At 41.0% G+C, this 14,711-nt stretch overlaps 1 protein-coding gene and 2 long non-coding RNA genes across 4 annotated transcripts in view; 2 read left to right on the plus strand and 1 right to left on the minus strand.

The window, feature by feature from the left end:
* The window catches only part of LOC127042744 (uncharacterized), a 439,524-nt gene that overhangs the window by 372,129 nt on the left and 52,684 nt on the right, over positions 1 to 14,711 (minus strand). The gene's annotated exons all lie outside the window — the stretch shown is intronic.
* The window catches only part of UTP20 (UTP20 small subunit processome component), a 104,612-nt gene that overhangs the window by 31,680 nt on the left and 58,221 nt on the right, over positions 1 to 14,711 (plus strand). For both annotated transcript variants that reach the window (XM_050934046.1, XM_050934056.1), the window contains exons 23-27: positions 8,491 to 8,581; positions 10,785 to 10,870; positions 11,610 to 11,735; positions 12,396 to 12,562; positions 13,399 to 13,607. In XM_050934046.1, coding sequence (XP_050790003.1) covers positions 8,491 to 8,581; positions 10,785 to 10,870; positions 11,610 to 11,735; positions 12,396 to 12,562; positions 13,399 to 13,607 — 679 coding nt within the window. The remainder of the gene's footprint in view (positions 1 to 8,490; positions 8,582 to 10,784; positions 10,871 to 11,609; positions 11,736 to 12,395; positions 12,563 to 13,398; positions 13,608 to 14,711) is intronic.
* LOC127042728 (uncharacterized) lies at positions 628 to 1,351 on the plus strand. Its single transcript, XR_007772030.1, has 3 exons — positions 628 to 691; positions 922 to 984; positions 1,318 to 1,351. It is a non-coding gene; the product is annotated as an uncharacterized LOC127042728 (long non-coding RNA).

Genomic DNA, 14,711 nt, shown 5'->3' on the forward strand with positions numbered 1-14,711 from the left:
CCCCCCCCCCACCGCAACTCCCTTTTGGGTCAAGACCACCCAATCTGAGAAATGCTGTCTCCCCACGTGAAGTCTGTATGGACATGAATTCCGTAGGGCCCTAATAACTGAACAATTACAGAAAGGTTGTTTGAGCTCTGTATGATCTTCCCACATAGTTCTTCCAGTCCAGCCAGAGAAAACAAATTAGGACTTGCAGCATTACTACTTATATGGGCCCCCATCACCACTGTATCTGGAGTGCTTGACAATCATTAATGGTTTTATCCTCACAGCACCCATGTACAGGTCCCTGCTACCTTCAGGGTCTCTGCATGCACACGCTTAATCTTCCAGCCACAGAGCTGCAGGTCCAGTTACAAGGCAGAGGGGGAAATGAAAGACCTTCACATGTCTCATTTTGCCCTGGCGTAGGTTAGACCGTACTGGTGTGTAATGTGCTAGCAGAATCCTGATTTGGGGGAAGAGGGTTCCCCCATATGATATTTTTTTTTAAATCGTGGTTCACCTGGTACAATAGTAAACAAAATATTTGTTTCAGCGTACTTCCTTCAGACCCATCGGCCTTGCTACTGGCTGATCTCTATTATACGAGATTGGCTCTGTGTGGTTGCCAGGATCCTCTTTCCATGAGAACTTAATGGATTTGTTTGATAAACTGAAGACAAACATTTCCTCCAGCATCTCCAAGGTAATCTTCTTTTCTAACAGATTCCAATATGTGCAAGATGATTGTGTTTTAATGGAAAAATTAATTCTTAATTAGCAGCATTTGAAATAAGCTGTATAAGGAAGGCCTAAAGGTGAAATGTGCAATTATGTGCAAGAATGAATGCCCCTCATGTCTTTAAAATTGTGCCATTTTCAATGGCCTTTCACCGTTTGCAGTATGTCTCTAAAACATGCTTTCACTTTTAATAGGTCCGACTCTTGACAGTAAGGATTTTAAGTCATTTTGAGTCTCAGCTTCCTACATCAACCAAGGTAGTATTACAATTGCTGCTTTAACATTTCAAAACCATGGGGGTGTTGTTTTTAATATAAGCAGTTTTCTTGACACTGACTTATATTTGCCAGTTACACATGCTAGTCTCTGTTCTTTAGCTAAAGTGGGCCTCCCTGTATGCTCGTTTGGCTTTTCAGACTGTAACTTTATGGGCCCGATCCTTAACCGGTGGAAATCTCTGTAGCTCCATCAGGTTCAGTGGAGCTGTGACAGTTTACAGCAGCTGAGGCTCTGCCTTTAAATAGTGAATTATGACAAAACAATTGTCTAGAGGAATCTTCTAACAAAAGGCATTTCACTGGTTTGTTCAGGATGATGGAACAGGAGAGCTTCAATCCGTGTTTGCCATATTACTTCAAGCTGGAACTTGTGCCAGCCACTGTGAATGATTATAGAGAAAAACTTATTCATTTAAGAAAACTGAGGCATGATATGGTGCAGTCTGCAGTACCAGATGGACCTTTACATGAGGTGAGAAGTTACTGCTGAAAGGTACAATGGATTGTTTCCTTTTTATAAGGCAAGAGAATTTTGCATTTTACTTCATCAGAAATTTTTTCAGTGACTTGTGAAGGCTTCAGTAAATGCAGGCTGGAAAGAAACTAATCATGAGTGAGTTAGGAGCTCAAACTTTCCTCAGTAGTCACTGAGACTTTGCTGCTCCTGACTCCCTTTAGTTTGCAGCACCAGAGCTCAAAGACATGGGGCTTTCCCCTGAAGATTAATGGTGAGCAAGGTGGAAAGACATCAGCATCTCTAACAAACACCTCATCAAGCACCCAACCAAAGAACTATGCGGGTTTTCGCTCCCATGGAAAATATGGTTCACTTTAAATCACATCCGCACATTGCATGTATTACGCACCTGCCTTCTCCATAGATGGGGACATACAAACTTCTGTCAGTATAACTACATCGCTCTGCTGTGGAAAAATCCACCACCCTGAGTGATATAGTTATACTGACATGACCCCCAGTGTAGACAGTGCTGTGTTGATGGGAGAAGAAACCCTCCTGTCACCATAGCTACCACCTCTTGCTGCGAGTTGGAGAAGCTCTCCCATCGGCATAGTAGCATATTCATTACGATCTGCAGCGCTGTAAGTGTAGACAAGCCCTCAGACACAGTCCTGTTCTGGCTGCCAAAAACAGACGTCAAACTATAGAAACTGTGCCCAAACCACCATATTCCAATGGTATCTCTGCTAACCACTCCACATCACTGGAAGCAATCAATTGAATTGCCAGTCTAGGCCTTGGACATCTGGACATTGGCTGTTTTTTAAGCCGCACAAAGAAGACAACAACTTGAGTGCTTTTGAACGTCCCACCTGAGCAGTGTCTCTCTAGCCCCGGTATCCTTTCTCTGCCAATGGCCAGTGCTCGATGCTTCAGAGGAAAGTGTAAGGTGCCAAAATGCATTTAAATGTGCCCGTTTGCACTAAGTTGGGAAATACCATTGGCTCCAGTTGGTGATCAACGTGTCTTGTTGTTGGGTGTTTTTATCCTGAACTGACCAAACTATATTTGCCTCAATATCTAGCAGGGGCAGAAACCGAAAAAAAGTGATGGTATTTCGATAAACGTTCTAAACACTCCTGTAAAGAGTAGTGAGAGGAAAGCAGGTGGAAGTGATGTGAAGGGCTGGGGTGAGCTGTTAGCAATTTACCCCCTGACCTGGCAACCAAACTCTGTCGTTGGACCTCAGTGGAGCTCTGCATGGGCTCAGGGGTCTGCCTTCTTGAGCTCATTGCAGGATTGAGGCCTTATAGATTGCAGGGACATCCCTCTATAACTGCTGAATCTGACCATGCTGCTGAGCTGCTGTGGGCTTCACACTGTCAAGGCTGCTTCGATCGGGATTTTTCCTGTACTAGCTAAATATTAACTTATTACTACTGATACTTAAGGGCCTTTTATAATGTGCCTTCTTGAGTTGTAAACTCCTTGGGGCAGGGGATTGTGTGTGGTCTATATAGTCATGTAGCTCAGTGAGGAGCTGAATCCTGATGGGGCCCTGGGTCTAATGCAACATAAGCTCTTCAGGGCAGGGAATACTCTCCTTGTTTCTATGTTTGTATAGAGCCTAGCACGATGTGGCATTGGCACTACCAAAGTACAAATAATAATCGAAATGTCTTAATTATGGGTGTTGATTTCTGAGAGATTTTAACTTGACTTTATTGCTTTTTCTTGCAGTTTATCAATCAGTGAAGCTGTTTTTATACTTGCTTTGAATATCATTGTTAGCTTTTTAAAACAGTTTCTCTTGTGTGTCACTGTAGGTGCCTCTTCGGTGATTTACTGGGAATGCTCTATATTAACTTCTGCCTTCTCTGGGATCCTATTATTGAGCTCATAGCGTAAGTATGTGCTAGTGACATGGTGATAGAGCCTCAGTTGTGTTGTTGCAACTGCCCCTGGGCTTTAAAAAAGCTAAATAAAAGTGTGTCGCATTCCCCTAAAAATAAATGTAAATATGCACAAGCATGATGTACATTTACATGAGTTACCACAGAAAATGCCTCTGATCTGTCAGGTAGATCTTGCTCTTTGTAGACTGTTACTTTTTAGCTTGTTTTTGTGATGCCAACAAATATTAAAGACAACCTCATAGGCAAAAGTATTGTTAAATTACATCTAAGGTTGGGACATGAAGGTAACAGACTCGAATCCAAGATAGCCAACTGCTGATCTCTCACTATTATGACCATCATATGATAGGTGTTATATAAATAATGAATCAGTCCGTCTCTTCTTCCTCCCCTCACTAAGGGCCTGGTGCAAAACCTACTGAAGTCAATGGAAGAGCTTCCGTTGATTTGAATGGTCACTGGATTGAACCCTAAATTTGGAATGTCAGCTTCAGAGTGCATTGCCTGGCTTGTGACCACTTAGTTTTTTCTCTGTACATTCTGTGATAGAAATGTGTCATTTTCCCATATCAGAGAAGTGAAATCATGAAAATGTTTAAACTACATCTTCAGTCGGTGAATCCTCGCTGACTCTTTGTGTTGGTTTTTAAGTGTCTATGTGATGCATAGGCAATATTGAAAGACTTGAAAACATCCGTACCAAAGGGTCCCTTTTGTATTCACAAGCTATAACCAGGCTATTCTGGGGATCTTCAGATGAAGGCAAAGAAATATTATAGCTGCACACAGAAAATGTCTTGCCTACATGCTGAGTGGGGCTGGACACCAAGTCTTTGAACATACTAGCAGTATAGCCAGCTAATATCACATGGTATCTTTTACTTAATTACTGTCTTGTTTATTGTTAGATCTCATGCAAACGAAATGGAGAATAAACAGTTCTGGAAAGTCTATTACGAGCACTTGGAGAAAGCGGCTGTCTATGCTGGTAATTCATGTTTTGTAGATGTTTAGACACTAACTTAGCTATGGTCCAGATGGTTCATGAACAGGGCTCTGGCTTTATGCTCTGGTGTGCGCCATACTGCAAAAGGGGAAAAATCAGGACATAAGTTTTCCTCCTCCCCTTCTGGCCTTATTTCCGAGGGAGAGAGTGGAGATCTGTCAGAATTGTTGCCTCCCCCGTGGTTTGAACATTGGCCTGCTAAATCCAGAGTTGTGAGTTCAGCCCTGAGAGGGCCACTTAGGGATCTGGGCAAAATCAGTACTTGGTCCTGCTAATGACCTTTGAGGGTCCCTTCCGGTTCTAGGAGATAGGTATAGCTCCATATAATATTATTATTTATTTATTCTTATTTATTGTTATTTCTATTTGTGACGAGGTAGATAGGGGCAATCCATGGGTTGTAGAGTCCTCCTAGCATGTGAGGCACCAGGCAGTACTTTCTTTGTGCCTAGACTGGCTCTCCCCCTGATGATGAGGGACAGTAGAAGTCTGTGAGGATTTTCAGTAATGTGCTGAGAATCTTCTTCGCCCCCCCTGTTCAACATGGAATCAGTAGAATTTCTGCCAAATGTATCTCTTTTCCTTGACCCTGCTCTTGAATGTGAATACTGGATGTCACTGAATGTCACAAGGACGCCATTTATTGGGGCTAAGTGTGCTTAAAGTTAAGCTCCTTGCTGAAGTTCTGACACCCCAGGGTACCTTCTAACCTGTGTTGCAGTCAGATCAATATTAAGCAGAATTTGCTTAGATAGATGGCAAACATTAATGTAAACAGTTGCTGTTATTTATCCCACCGCCAGCAATTTACTGAATAACTCTTGAAGTTTTCTTGCAGTAATGAGGACCGTGGTTTGGTTTCCTATATAGAGAGTGGAACTGCAAAACGAGCTGAGTGAAGAGCAGGCAGGCCACTGCCGGATACAGAGAGTGAGAAGATCCGAGAAGGAGACGTGGGAATCCTGGTATCCGAGCAGCTGGAGGTTTAGAAACGGATTGCTAGTGATTGCGAACAGATTACTCAAACTTCCGGTCTCGCTTTGGAAGGCGTGTCCAAGTTTCCAGACAGAGTGGAGCCAGGTCAAGGGAGCTTTTCCCCACTTCTCTTTCAGATTCATTAGGTAAGTATCATGTTCAGTGATGACACATGTTTGCTTGGAAATGTCATAAATGAAGGCAGAGTTACTAGGGTCCTATAAGACAACTGATGAGTGATTTGTTTTTTTTAATGGATTTTGTTTTCTGAGTCCTCTGAATCTACTAGAGTGATATGATTTTGTATTGACGTTGATCCTCCTTTCTGTTAAACAAGGCTCATGTTACAGAGAGTGGAAAAAATAAAAGCAACCTGAAATGTAAGCTGTCAATTGGCGGGCTGTGTGTTGAACCCAGTGTAATAATGAGTTTTGGTGACACAGCCTCGCTACTGCTAGGTGAGGGGTGTAGCTTCGATGGAAGTGAAGGTTTTGGAAATAGACTTGAAGATGAGGCTCCTCCTTGTCTCCCTTGTTTGTAAAATGAAAGCATGTAATTTTATTCAGACAGAGATAGGAAAATACCTTTAGTGTATCTAGGGCCTGATTCAGTGCCCACTAAAATCAGTGGGAGTCTTTCTGTTCACTCCAGCAGGCTGTGAATTAGGCCCCTCGCTCCATTTCCCCTGCCAGCTCTTGACTCTTCTTTACAGTGTATTTCCTACAGTGCTTTGTCTGCGTTTAATGGTTTTCAGGTGAGAGGGCTTCCACTATGTAATACATCATCGATTCCCACACTTCCTAACTCACATTTTCACACATCCCTGCCAACTGTTTTAAAAAAAATTCTCCCATTCTACTTAGATTCACGTTCTCTTCTTTTTCTTCACCACATTTTTTCTGATCTTAGTCCTTTACTTTTTTTCCTTTTGTTGTCTTTTCCCTTTACATTTGCTCACTTTCCTTTAATATCTCTGCCATTCACAATAGAAGAAATGCCCATTTGCATGCTGAAATTAAACCCCCTTTTGGGGATCTTGAACTGTACACTGTCATGATGCACAACTCTGTGGATAATTGGAACTTCCAGTTGTGAACAGCTTCAACTAAACCTCACCCCAGCAGATACTGTTCTATTGATTGATTTTGATTTATTTTTAATATAGCAATGAGTATTACCAAGCAGATTCTCTCGTGGCTCCAACCCAGAATCTTAGAAAGAAAAACAGAGGTGCAGTAGAAGAGGAAGAAAAACCCACCGAAGAGATGCACCATGCTACCCAGGAGGTGGAAAAAGAGGAAGAGGAGGGAATGGCAGAACCAGTGGTTGAAGAGCAGCGAAAAAGAAAACAAGAAGAGCTGCAGCAAAGTGAGTTTTGCTTTGTTTGATTGGGCAGGGAGCAAGTGAAATGCAAATGTTAATCATTTGGTGTTTTAAAGGGTTTCGTAGGAATGGGGTGGACTCACTTGGTTATGATCACTGGGCTTATGTGCATCCTTTCCCCTTCCTTCATCTCTTTCAGTCTTTCATAAGCTCTTTGGAGGATGGGATCCTGTCCCATGCAACACCTAGCACTAGTGGGAGGGGCACTACCATAAGATGGGTAATAGGCCATAGCTTTGCATAATTTGAAGCAAAAATGGTGCAGGGTCTAGGAATCCCAATTTTGGTTGGATATATTCCTGGAGGTTTCATCACTAATCTTTAATTCCTGGAGACTCGGGACAAACCTGTGGGAGTTGGCAACCCTAGCAGGATTCCAAAGTTAGTTGTTTGCGGGGGAAATAACTGTTGCCTCTGTGTGTGTCTACTTTTCTTTTAAAGTCAATGGGAGCTGATGGGCATTGCAAATCATGGTAGACACCCAGTTACGGATTTCAGAGTACTAGCTTTAGACACCCATTTTTGAAAATCTTGGCCCTGATGTCCTTGTTCTGGACAGGTTTTTTGGTCTTTCTTACTATAAATATATGCTATTGTGATGCCATTGTTCAACTGTATCAAGTTATTTTGTGAGTAAATTGTCTATGGCTTGTGTCTTAAAACACAGTTTTGAAACTTCTTGATTATGGCCTTTTTACCCTGCTGTCAAATTCACATTTTAGGTGATTCAAATGAACTATTTTTGCCTGTTTGAGAGTGACATTTGTAGCAACAAAGAACTTTAAAAATGTCTTCTTGCACATTAAGATGCAATGAATTCTAGTCTATATTCTGGTTTAGTTGTAGGTGTTTTATAAGTTCTATTATTTTGTTCTGTTCCCTGAGCTGAGTGGTTCAGATCTGTGAATTAGTAACAATTACAAAAATCAGATTGTCACCAGATTTGAATTTCTTCTTCAAAATGTGCTTGTTCCTAGATGGAAACTTTTAAATGCTGGTAGTAATAACCAAGGTGTAGAAGGTTTACTGGCTAGTTGTTAATGAATTCTTTAGTGAACGCTTTTCCTCTTGACCCTGGACTCCTCGTTATACTGTCAGATTTGCACCCCTGTAGTTTAGGCTCTCACAAAACGTATATTACAAACTCCTCCTTGAAAATGATGAAAAAATAAGAGCTCGGCGTGATGTGAGAGACTAGTGTGTGCCTGGTAACACGTATTGTGCACAACTGCATCATTAGTCATCATTCAGCAGAGACCATAGTACAGTACTGGCTGTGGAGGGTATGTAATGGTCTCAGCACCTCCCTTTGCTGGGGTTAGACAGGGTGGAGGAAATTCGAATCACGTGGCAGATTCAGTAGAAGTTTTTTGGTGTGAACCTCTGCAGGGAGCTGTTGAATCAGTGTAGACTCTTGCTGTCCTGCACGTGTATCTTTTTGACCAGTCCTGATCATTTTTGGCATGGTTGATTTCCCTTTTCCCCAACTTCTCCCTTTCCCTAGCAAGTGGAGATGTGGCTGTTCTTGGGTGATACAGTCTCATCCACAGGTCCGGTTTATCCCTACCACTCTTCGCAGTGGTATACATCAAATCCTTCCACTGCCATTTGAGCCGGTTTGTAAATGTAGCCCTACATACTGACGTGCAGAAACTCAGAATCTTGGTGCCTTTCTCCTGTCTGTTGGTAATAACACAGGATGTGTATCTGTTTCATTGTTAAAAGCGTGTTTGTTTTTGTTTCAGGCAGCTAATAGCCCATTTGCAAGTTTTCTCCAAGTTTTCAAATCCACGTGCACTGTATCTGGAATCAAAGTTAAATGAGTTGTACAATCAGGTAATAATACTTAACATTTTTGTTTTGCTTAATAAACAAATGTATTCCTGTCTTACCTGAACACCAAGCCAAAGGGTCCTTCTTTGTAAAAAGAATGACTGTTGCAGTGCAGTGTACAGCAGTTGTGTCTTAAAGGGACCATCAACATGAATAGCACCATCTGAAAAATTTTGCACTGTGTTAGAAGTGACTCCTAACATTACCATAACTCAGCAGTTCTTGACCTTTTCTGTATCGTAGCCCCATGGTACAAAGGAAAGTTTCGGGATCCCCTTTCCATCTAGCCGTGACCATCAGTCTAAGCCCTCATCTACACCTAAATTTCAGATTGACCTAGCAATTTCGCTCAGGGGTGTGAGACATTCACACTCTTCGAGTGCTGTAGTTAAGCCAGCCTCACTGCCTCTAGGGGAGGTGGATTACCTGCATTAACAGGAAAATCTCTCCCATCGTCAGTGGGTGCTACAGTGGCACAGCTGTGCCGCGGTAGTGCCTGTAGTGTACACATGCCCTGAGAAACTATACCAGATAGCTGAGAGAGATTGGAGAGAAAAATGCCTTTCTCTTTATTTTTCTGTGTCTTCACTTTTGTTGTTTGATGGTGTCAGTCCTTCCCTAGGGTCTGCATAGGGGTTTTACCCATAACAGCAGGCTGCAAAGCTGAAACTGAATGTAAACAGGCCTCAAACGGTAGCCGGACGTGTGAAGAGAGAGAAAAGAGAGGGAGCATGTGTGGCTTGTCTCTCCCTAAAAGTCCCCTTCTAAACATAAATGGGGAAAAAGAGAAAAAGTAATTTTTAAGGGAAATTATAAATCCAGCATATGCTATTTAAAGGGTGTTCCTTCCGGAAACCGGACTGAGTTTATCAACTTGAATTTTGTGGAAATAAGTCCCTGTAAAAGTGTTCTGCAAAAGGAATCACCAAAATCTTGTTTCTAACAACACGTGTTGAATGATCATCCATGAGACATGAACTTAACTTGGATCTTTCAAGATCATTCACGCATCCTTTCGCATATACTAGCTAACCATCCATTCTGTATTACTGCGTTAGCTCCCCAGTGTTCAGCCTGTCTCAGATCACCAGCTTCTGCTCTAATGGAATGCTTCAGCATTCATTGTACTCCTGTAAACCTCTGCACTTTGCTTAGGAGAGAGCTGCTCTCTGTGGGTTCGATTGCTTGTCTGTGATTTTTTTTAGGAAAATATTGACCAGATTTGTATATTTTAAAAACATTTTATTTAACCAACATTTTTAAAGAGTGCAGAACAACCCAGTATGGCAAAACAGGCATTTATCTGGTCTGCTATTTGTTAGCTCCATGCTGTAGCACAACTGCTGGATTGATACTATGCCTTCAGAATGCTGGGGTGTTACAACAGATCACAGTGCTGTTTACCATGAAACTGAAGAACTAGGTGGGGGAAAGGTGAGGTTTTTGGTAATGTTCCGTATTCCTCTTCGCATGGCCGCTGGGGGCATTCACCCCTTAATGCTATTGTTGATGGGGTTCTTATTATTCCCCTTGTATTTCTCTTTTGAACAAATCTAATGTTCTATGTGCGTTTTCGTAACTTGGATGTATGTGGCGCAAACATTGTGGAATGGTTTGGCTGATCTATTATTTTACTTAGTGTGACACAAATACAATGCTGGTCCAAAAGTGATCTTACAAAAGACACTCTGTAAAAATAACATGTTAAAACACAAGTTGATGATTGCGTTGTTTAATTGCTGTACCCATCAAATGGGCATTGGAACAATTTGTGTAGTGGGGATGCTGAGAGCCATTGAACCAAACTGTAAACCCTGGATCTGGTGGAAACCGCTTCAAGTCCGAGGGTGCGGTAGCAGCCCAGCACCTCTAGTTCCAGCAGCTTATGCCATCATTTACCATCAATGATGTCCTGGATTTTTGTTTTTCTTTTTAGGAATAAGTAACTATTGTGTTCTGTAATTATCTCTCTTGGATGAATAGTGGTAGGAAATATTTGCTGCTTGGTGTCTTTTAAATGACTGTTCTAAAATGAAATTCTCTTTATTGTGGATCCCTTTAGGTTAGATAGTTACTTCCCCTTCCCCCCATTTAAGGGCTGAATTCTCTCTTGAGCAAATCATCTTGATATAGTGGTATAAGGAGAAGTGTATGTATTATTTGGGCTTTCTCCTAATTTTCTTTTCTTGTAAAATGTTACCTTCAGCTGTTGTCCCATCAAGACCAGAATGTGCAAAAAGTAGCCCTTGACTGCATCATGACTTACAAGCATCCGCACCTACTGCCATACAAGTAAGAGCGTTAAAATTCTTCCAGCACAGATCAATGATGAGGTATCACATCAAACATATATTTATGATATTTGGCATCATCTGCTTGTAAGAGAAATAGCCACAACTTTCTGAACCCAAGAAAAATTAATATTCCTATTCCAAATCTGAATTTGGAAACAGACAGAATTAAAAAAAGCTTCTATTTATATTTAAATTAAAATCGAAAAAGCTTTTGTAGACTATAAAGAAGAAAAGAGGTTGTCACTTACATGCCATTGTGCCTGAGATCTAGATACAGTCACAGAAGGTAACTTGGGCTAGTCTTGTAAAGCAGATATCTGAGAAGAGGAATTTACTGTTTTGTTTTAGAGAAGGCAGAGGAGTGCAGCAGGGTCATTTTCATTCAGAAAGATAAAAGATTTCAGTTTTTCCATATCAGATTTGAACTCTTTCTCAAAACAAAACAAACCTTTTTCCTCACCCAGACCCACCATGGTATGTAGTGGTCAATTGTGTTCGTTTCAGTAAAGGATTTTTGTAGTTCTTTTTAACCATTAGGCCAAACTGTCAGCACAGTACACTATTGCACCTACTTGGATAGCCTTTACAGAATCCTGTATGAAAAGTAGCGGTCTATGTAATGAAGTTGAGCTAGTTGATTTACTTACCCTTTAAAAGGGTAAGGATGTGATCCTTTAATAAATTGCATAGAGATTTTTTTTAATTTTTTTTTAAATAACTGTGTTTAATACTTGCAGGGAGAACTTGCAAAGGTTACTGGAAGATAAGAGTTTTAAAGACGAAATAGTTCATTTCAGCATAGCCGAAGAAAACACTATAGTTAAAATGCAACACCGACCAGATCTTGTTCCTGTTCTTATGAGGTGTGTGGGTGAAACACTGCATAAACTCTGCATATTAAAATAAAATAATGGCTATAGAAGAAACATAATGCAGCTTCTGGCTGATATTTTAAAGAGACGATACAAACTTATGGCTCTCTCAGCAACTAAGGCCTCCTCATTCATTACTGTACATGGTATTCTCTTTAATACCTTTGTGTGTGTGTGTGTGGTGTGTGTGTGTGTGTGTGTGTGTGTGTTGTTGAATGCATTAGTTAAACTCATATTTTCCAAAAAAGTTCATTGTAAATGCTTAAGAAGAAATCTGAGAGATTTTCGCCCTCAGGATATTACATTTATTTGATAAATACATGGAAATAGCGTTTTACAATGAAAGTGCTTCCTCAACTATAACTCTGTCTTCATACTAGCACAATGCTTTGCTAATTCATACTTAAGCTGTGCTCCCATTCAGATCACTAGCAGAATTTCCAATGACCTTGTTGGGAGCAAGAGCATGCCCTTTCTGGTAGTGTTACTGCGTGCCAAGCAGCAATAGAGGTAATAGTGGGGAGCATTCGTTAAGCCATGTAGTTCAGATTAAACTTTCTGAACAAAGATTGTGAACCAGCCAAACTGCTCCTGCAATGCTTCAGAAACAGTGGAGAACTCACAAATACTATTTCTTTTTGGCTTTTGAAGAATTCTCTATGGGCGGATGAGAAACAAAACTGGAAGGAAAACTCAGGGCAAATCTGGTGCGCACACTCGTATGTTGATTGTTCTGAGGTTCCTTGCTGGCTCGCTGCCTGAAGAGATTAGAATGTACCTGGACCTGCTCTTTGAACCTGTGAAGCACTTCAGTGTTGGTATGCTTCTGCCATTAGAAACTGGGGCTAATAGTTCTTCCCTACCTCACGGATGTGAGGAGGATAAATACTTCGAGGACTGTGAGGGCTTAGATGTTATGGAAATGGGGGCCTGCATAAATTAAAGCACCAATGGCACTGTTTTATTTTTGGGAGAGGGGGAGGTTGTTTTTAAATAAGAGTCAAGGTTTCCCCTGAGCCCTTGGACATGGTTTCCCTTCCCTGCTGTACAATGTACTATTATTCCTGTACTGTTATTACAGAACTGAGGCACAGAGAGACTGAGTGACTTACCTAGGGTCACAGGAGGTCTGTGGCAGAGCAGGGAATCAAACCCAGAACGCCAGAGTCCTAGGTTGGCATCCTCACTAGGGTGACCAGACAGCAAGTGTGAAGAATCAGGACAGGGGGTGGGGGATAATAGGAGCCTATATAAGAAAAAGACCCAAAAATCAGGACTGTACCTATAAAATTGGGACATCTGGTCACCCTACTCCTAACTACTGTGTTGTCCTTCCTTTCTGAAGAGCTGGTGAGCACAATGCCACAGGGGCATTATGAGGATAAGTGCATACATTGATTGTGAGGCACTCTTACACTACAGCAACGAGGGCCATATAAGAACCATGATAGACAGCTGGGGCTGTTCGTTAATTTTACATAAGAAACTGAATTAGGAGCATTTAAAGGGCTTGTAATTTAGGGCCAGATTTGCCACCCTTTTTTCACATTGAGAGGAACCTCAGACATTGACATTTGGCCTGTTGAAATCGGGTCCTTACTTACCAAGGTAAAGATGAACTGATACATTTTCACTGTCCTCCTTCCTTCTGTAGGACCTTGCGGGGTTGCAGTACTCAAAACAATATCAGAACTGGATTTATGTAAAGTCCTGCCTCTAAGCCGCCAGCACAGTCTGTTCAACAGCTTTGAGGTTGTACTGAAAAACGTGGGATATCTGATCACTCAGTACTTACCTGAGATTTTACAGATTTTACTTTGTATGACTGCAGCAGTATCCCACATCCTTCAACAAAGAGAGAAGGTAAGGAACGTGATAGTGTGTGTGTGTGTGTATATATATATATATATATTTTTTTTTTAACTCTATTGGTTCAAATTACGCTTAGTACCAATAAGGAGTAAAGCTTTAGAAACCAGTGAATAACAGAAAGATGGATAAAAGTATAGGCCAGCAACGTTGGTCTTAAAATGCCGCAGTGTTTATATAGAAAGAGTATATTGCTGTTGTTTTAAAATACTGTTAAATTGTTGGCATTTCAGTCAGTCACAGTGTTGAATTTATTTAATAAAATATGCATGTTACACGCAATGTTTTAAAAATTCGTACAAACAAGAATTTGAATATCAAATACGTTGTTGTTTAAAACGCGGTGTGTCATTAAGCCAAAGTGCACACACTAACTAGAAGTTTGGGGCAGCTAGAGTCCTTTCTGGACTTGAATTCAAACAGGTAAAGAAAAATTCTGTCTGTTTCTTTTTTTTGGTTTTGGTTTTTTTGGTTTCCCCTTGTGCTGCTCTAAGTGCTGTAGCAGTGGCCAGCAACAAGGGAAGGGTAGTTTTAGGATGGTTACAGTCCATAATCCAGTTTATAGTAGTGCAACAGTAATTTTGTTTGTCTCTAGAGTAATCACTTTTGTACTGTAAAGTTATTCAAGTAATGCCGTCTCTCACCATCAGTTGTGACTGAGTAACTCTTAGAGAGGTATTTGTGGTGCTAGGCTGTCACTTGTTAAACTTAATTTAACACTTCATTAGCTAGTGAGGTGTTAAGAGTTCAGAGAAGGATACGAGAAATCTGTTTATCTTGGATAATCATTACAAGAAATTCCTGTGGGTTTGAGAGTCATTTATTGCAGGATGATATTGCCCAAAATGTTAAATATCTACTTTTGTAGTTCTGAGCTCAGTTACAGTTTTACTGTTTCCTACTGTTCACTTTCAATATGGAATCTGTCCATGTCCTTAGAGCATGCCCCTTGAGAAGAGGCCTATGTATCTCCTTCCTCTCGCTTGAGTAGATGGGGGAATCTTATTTAGTTTATTTGGTGTAAAAATTATCATCTGTCATTTGGATTTTTATAGCAAAAATCATGCCTCTTGTGATAAAGATTGTGGCTGAGCATTG

This window comes from Gopherus flavomarginatus, chromosome 1 (genome assembly GCF_025201925.1).
Source record: "Gopherus flavomarginatus isolate rGopFla2 chromosome 1, rGopFla2.mat.asm, whole genome shotgun sequence".
In the NCBI taxonomy this organism is placed as follows: Eukaryota; Metazoa; Chordata; order Testudines; family Testudinidae; genus Gopherus; species Gopherus flavomarginatus.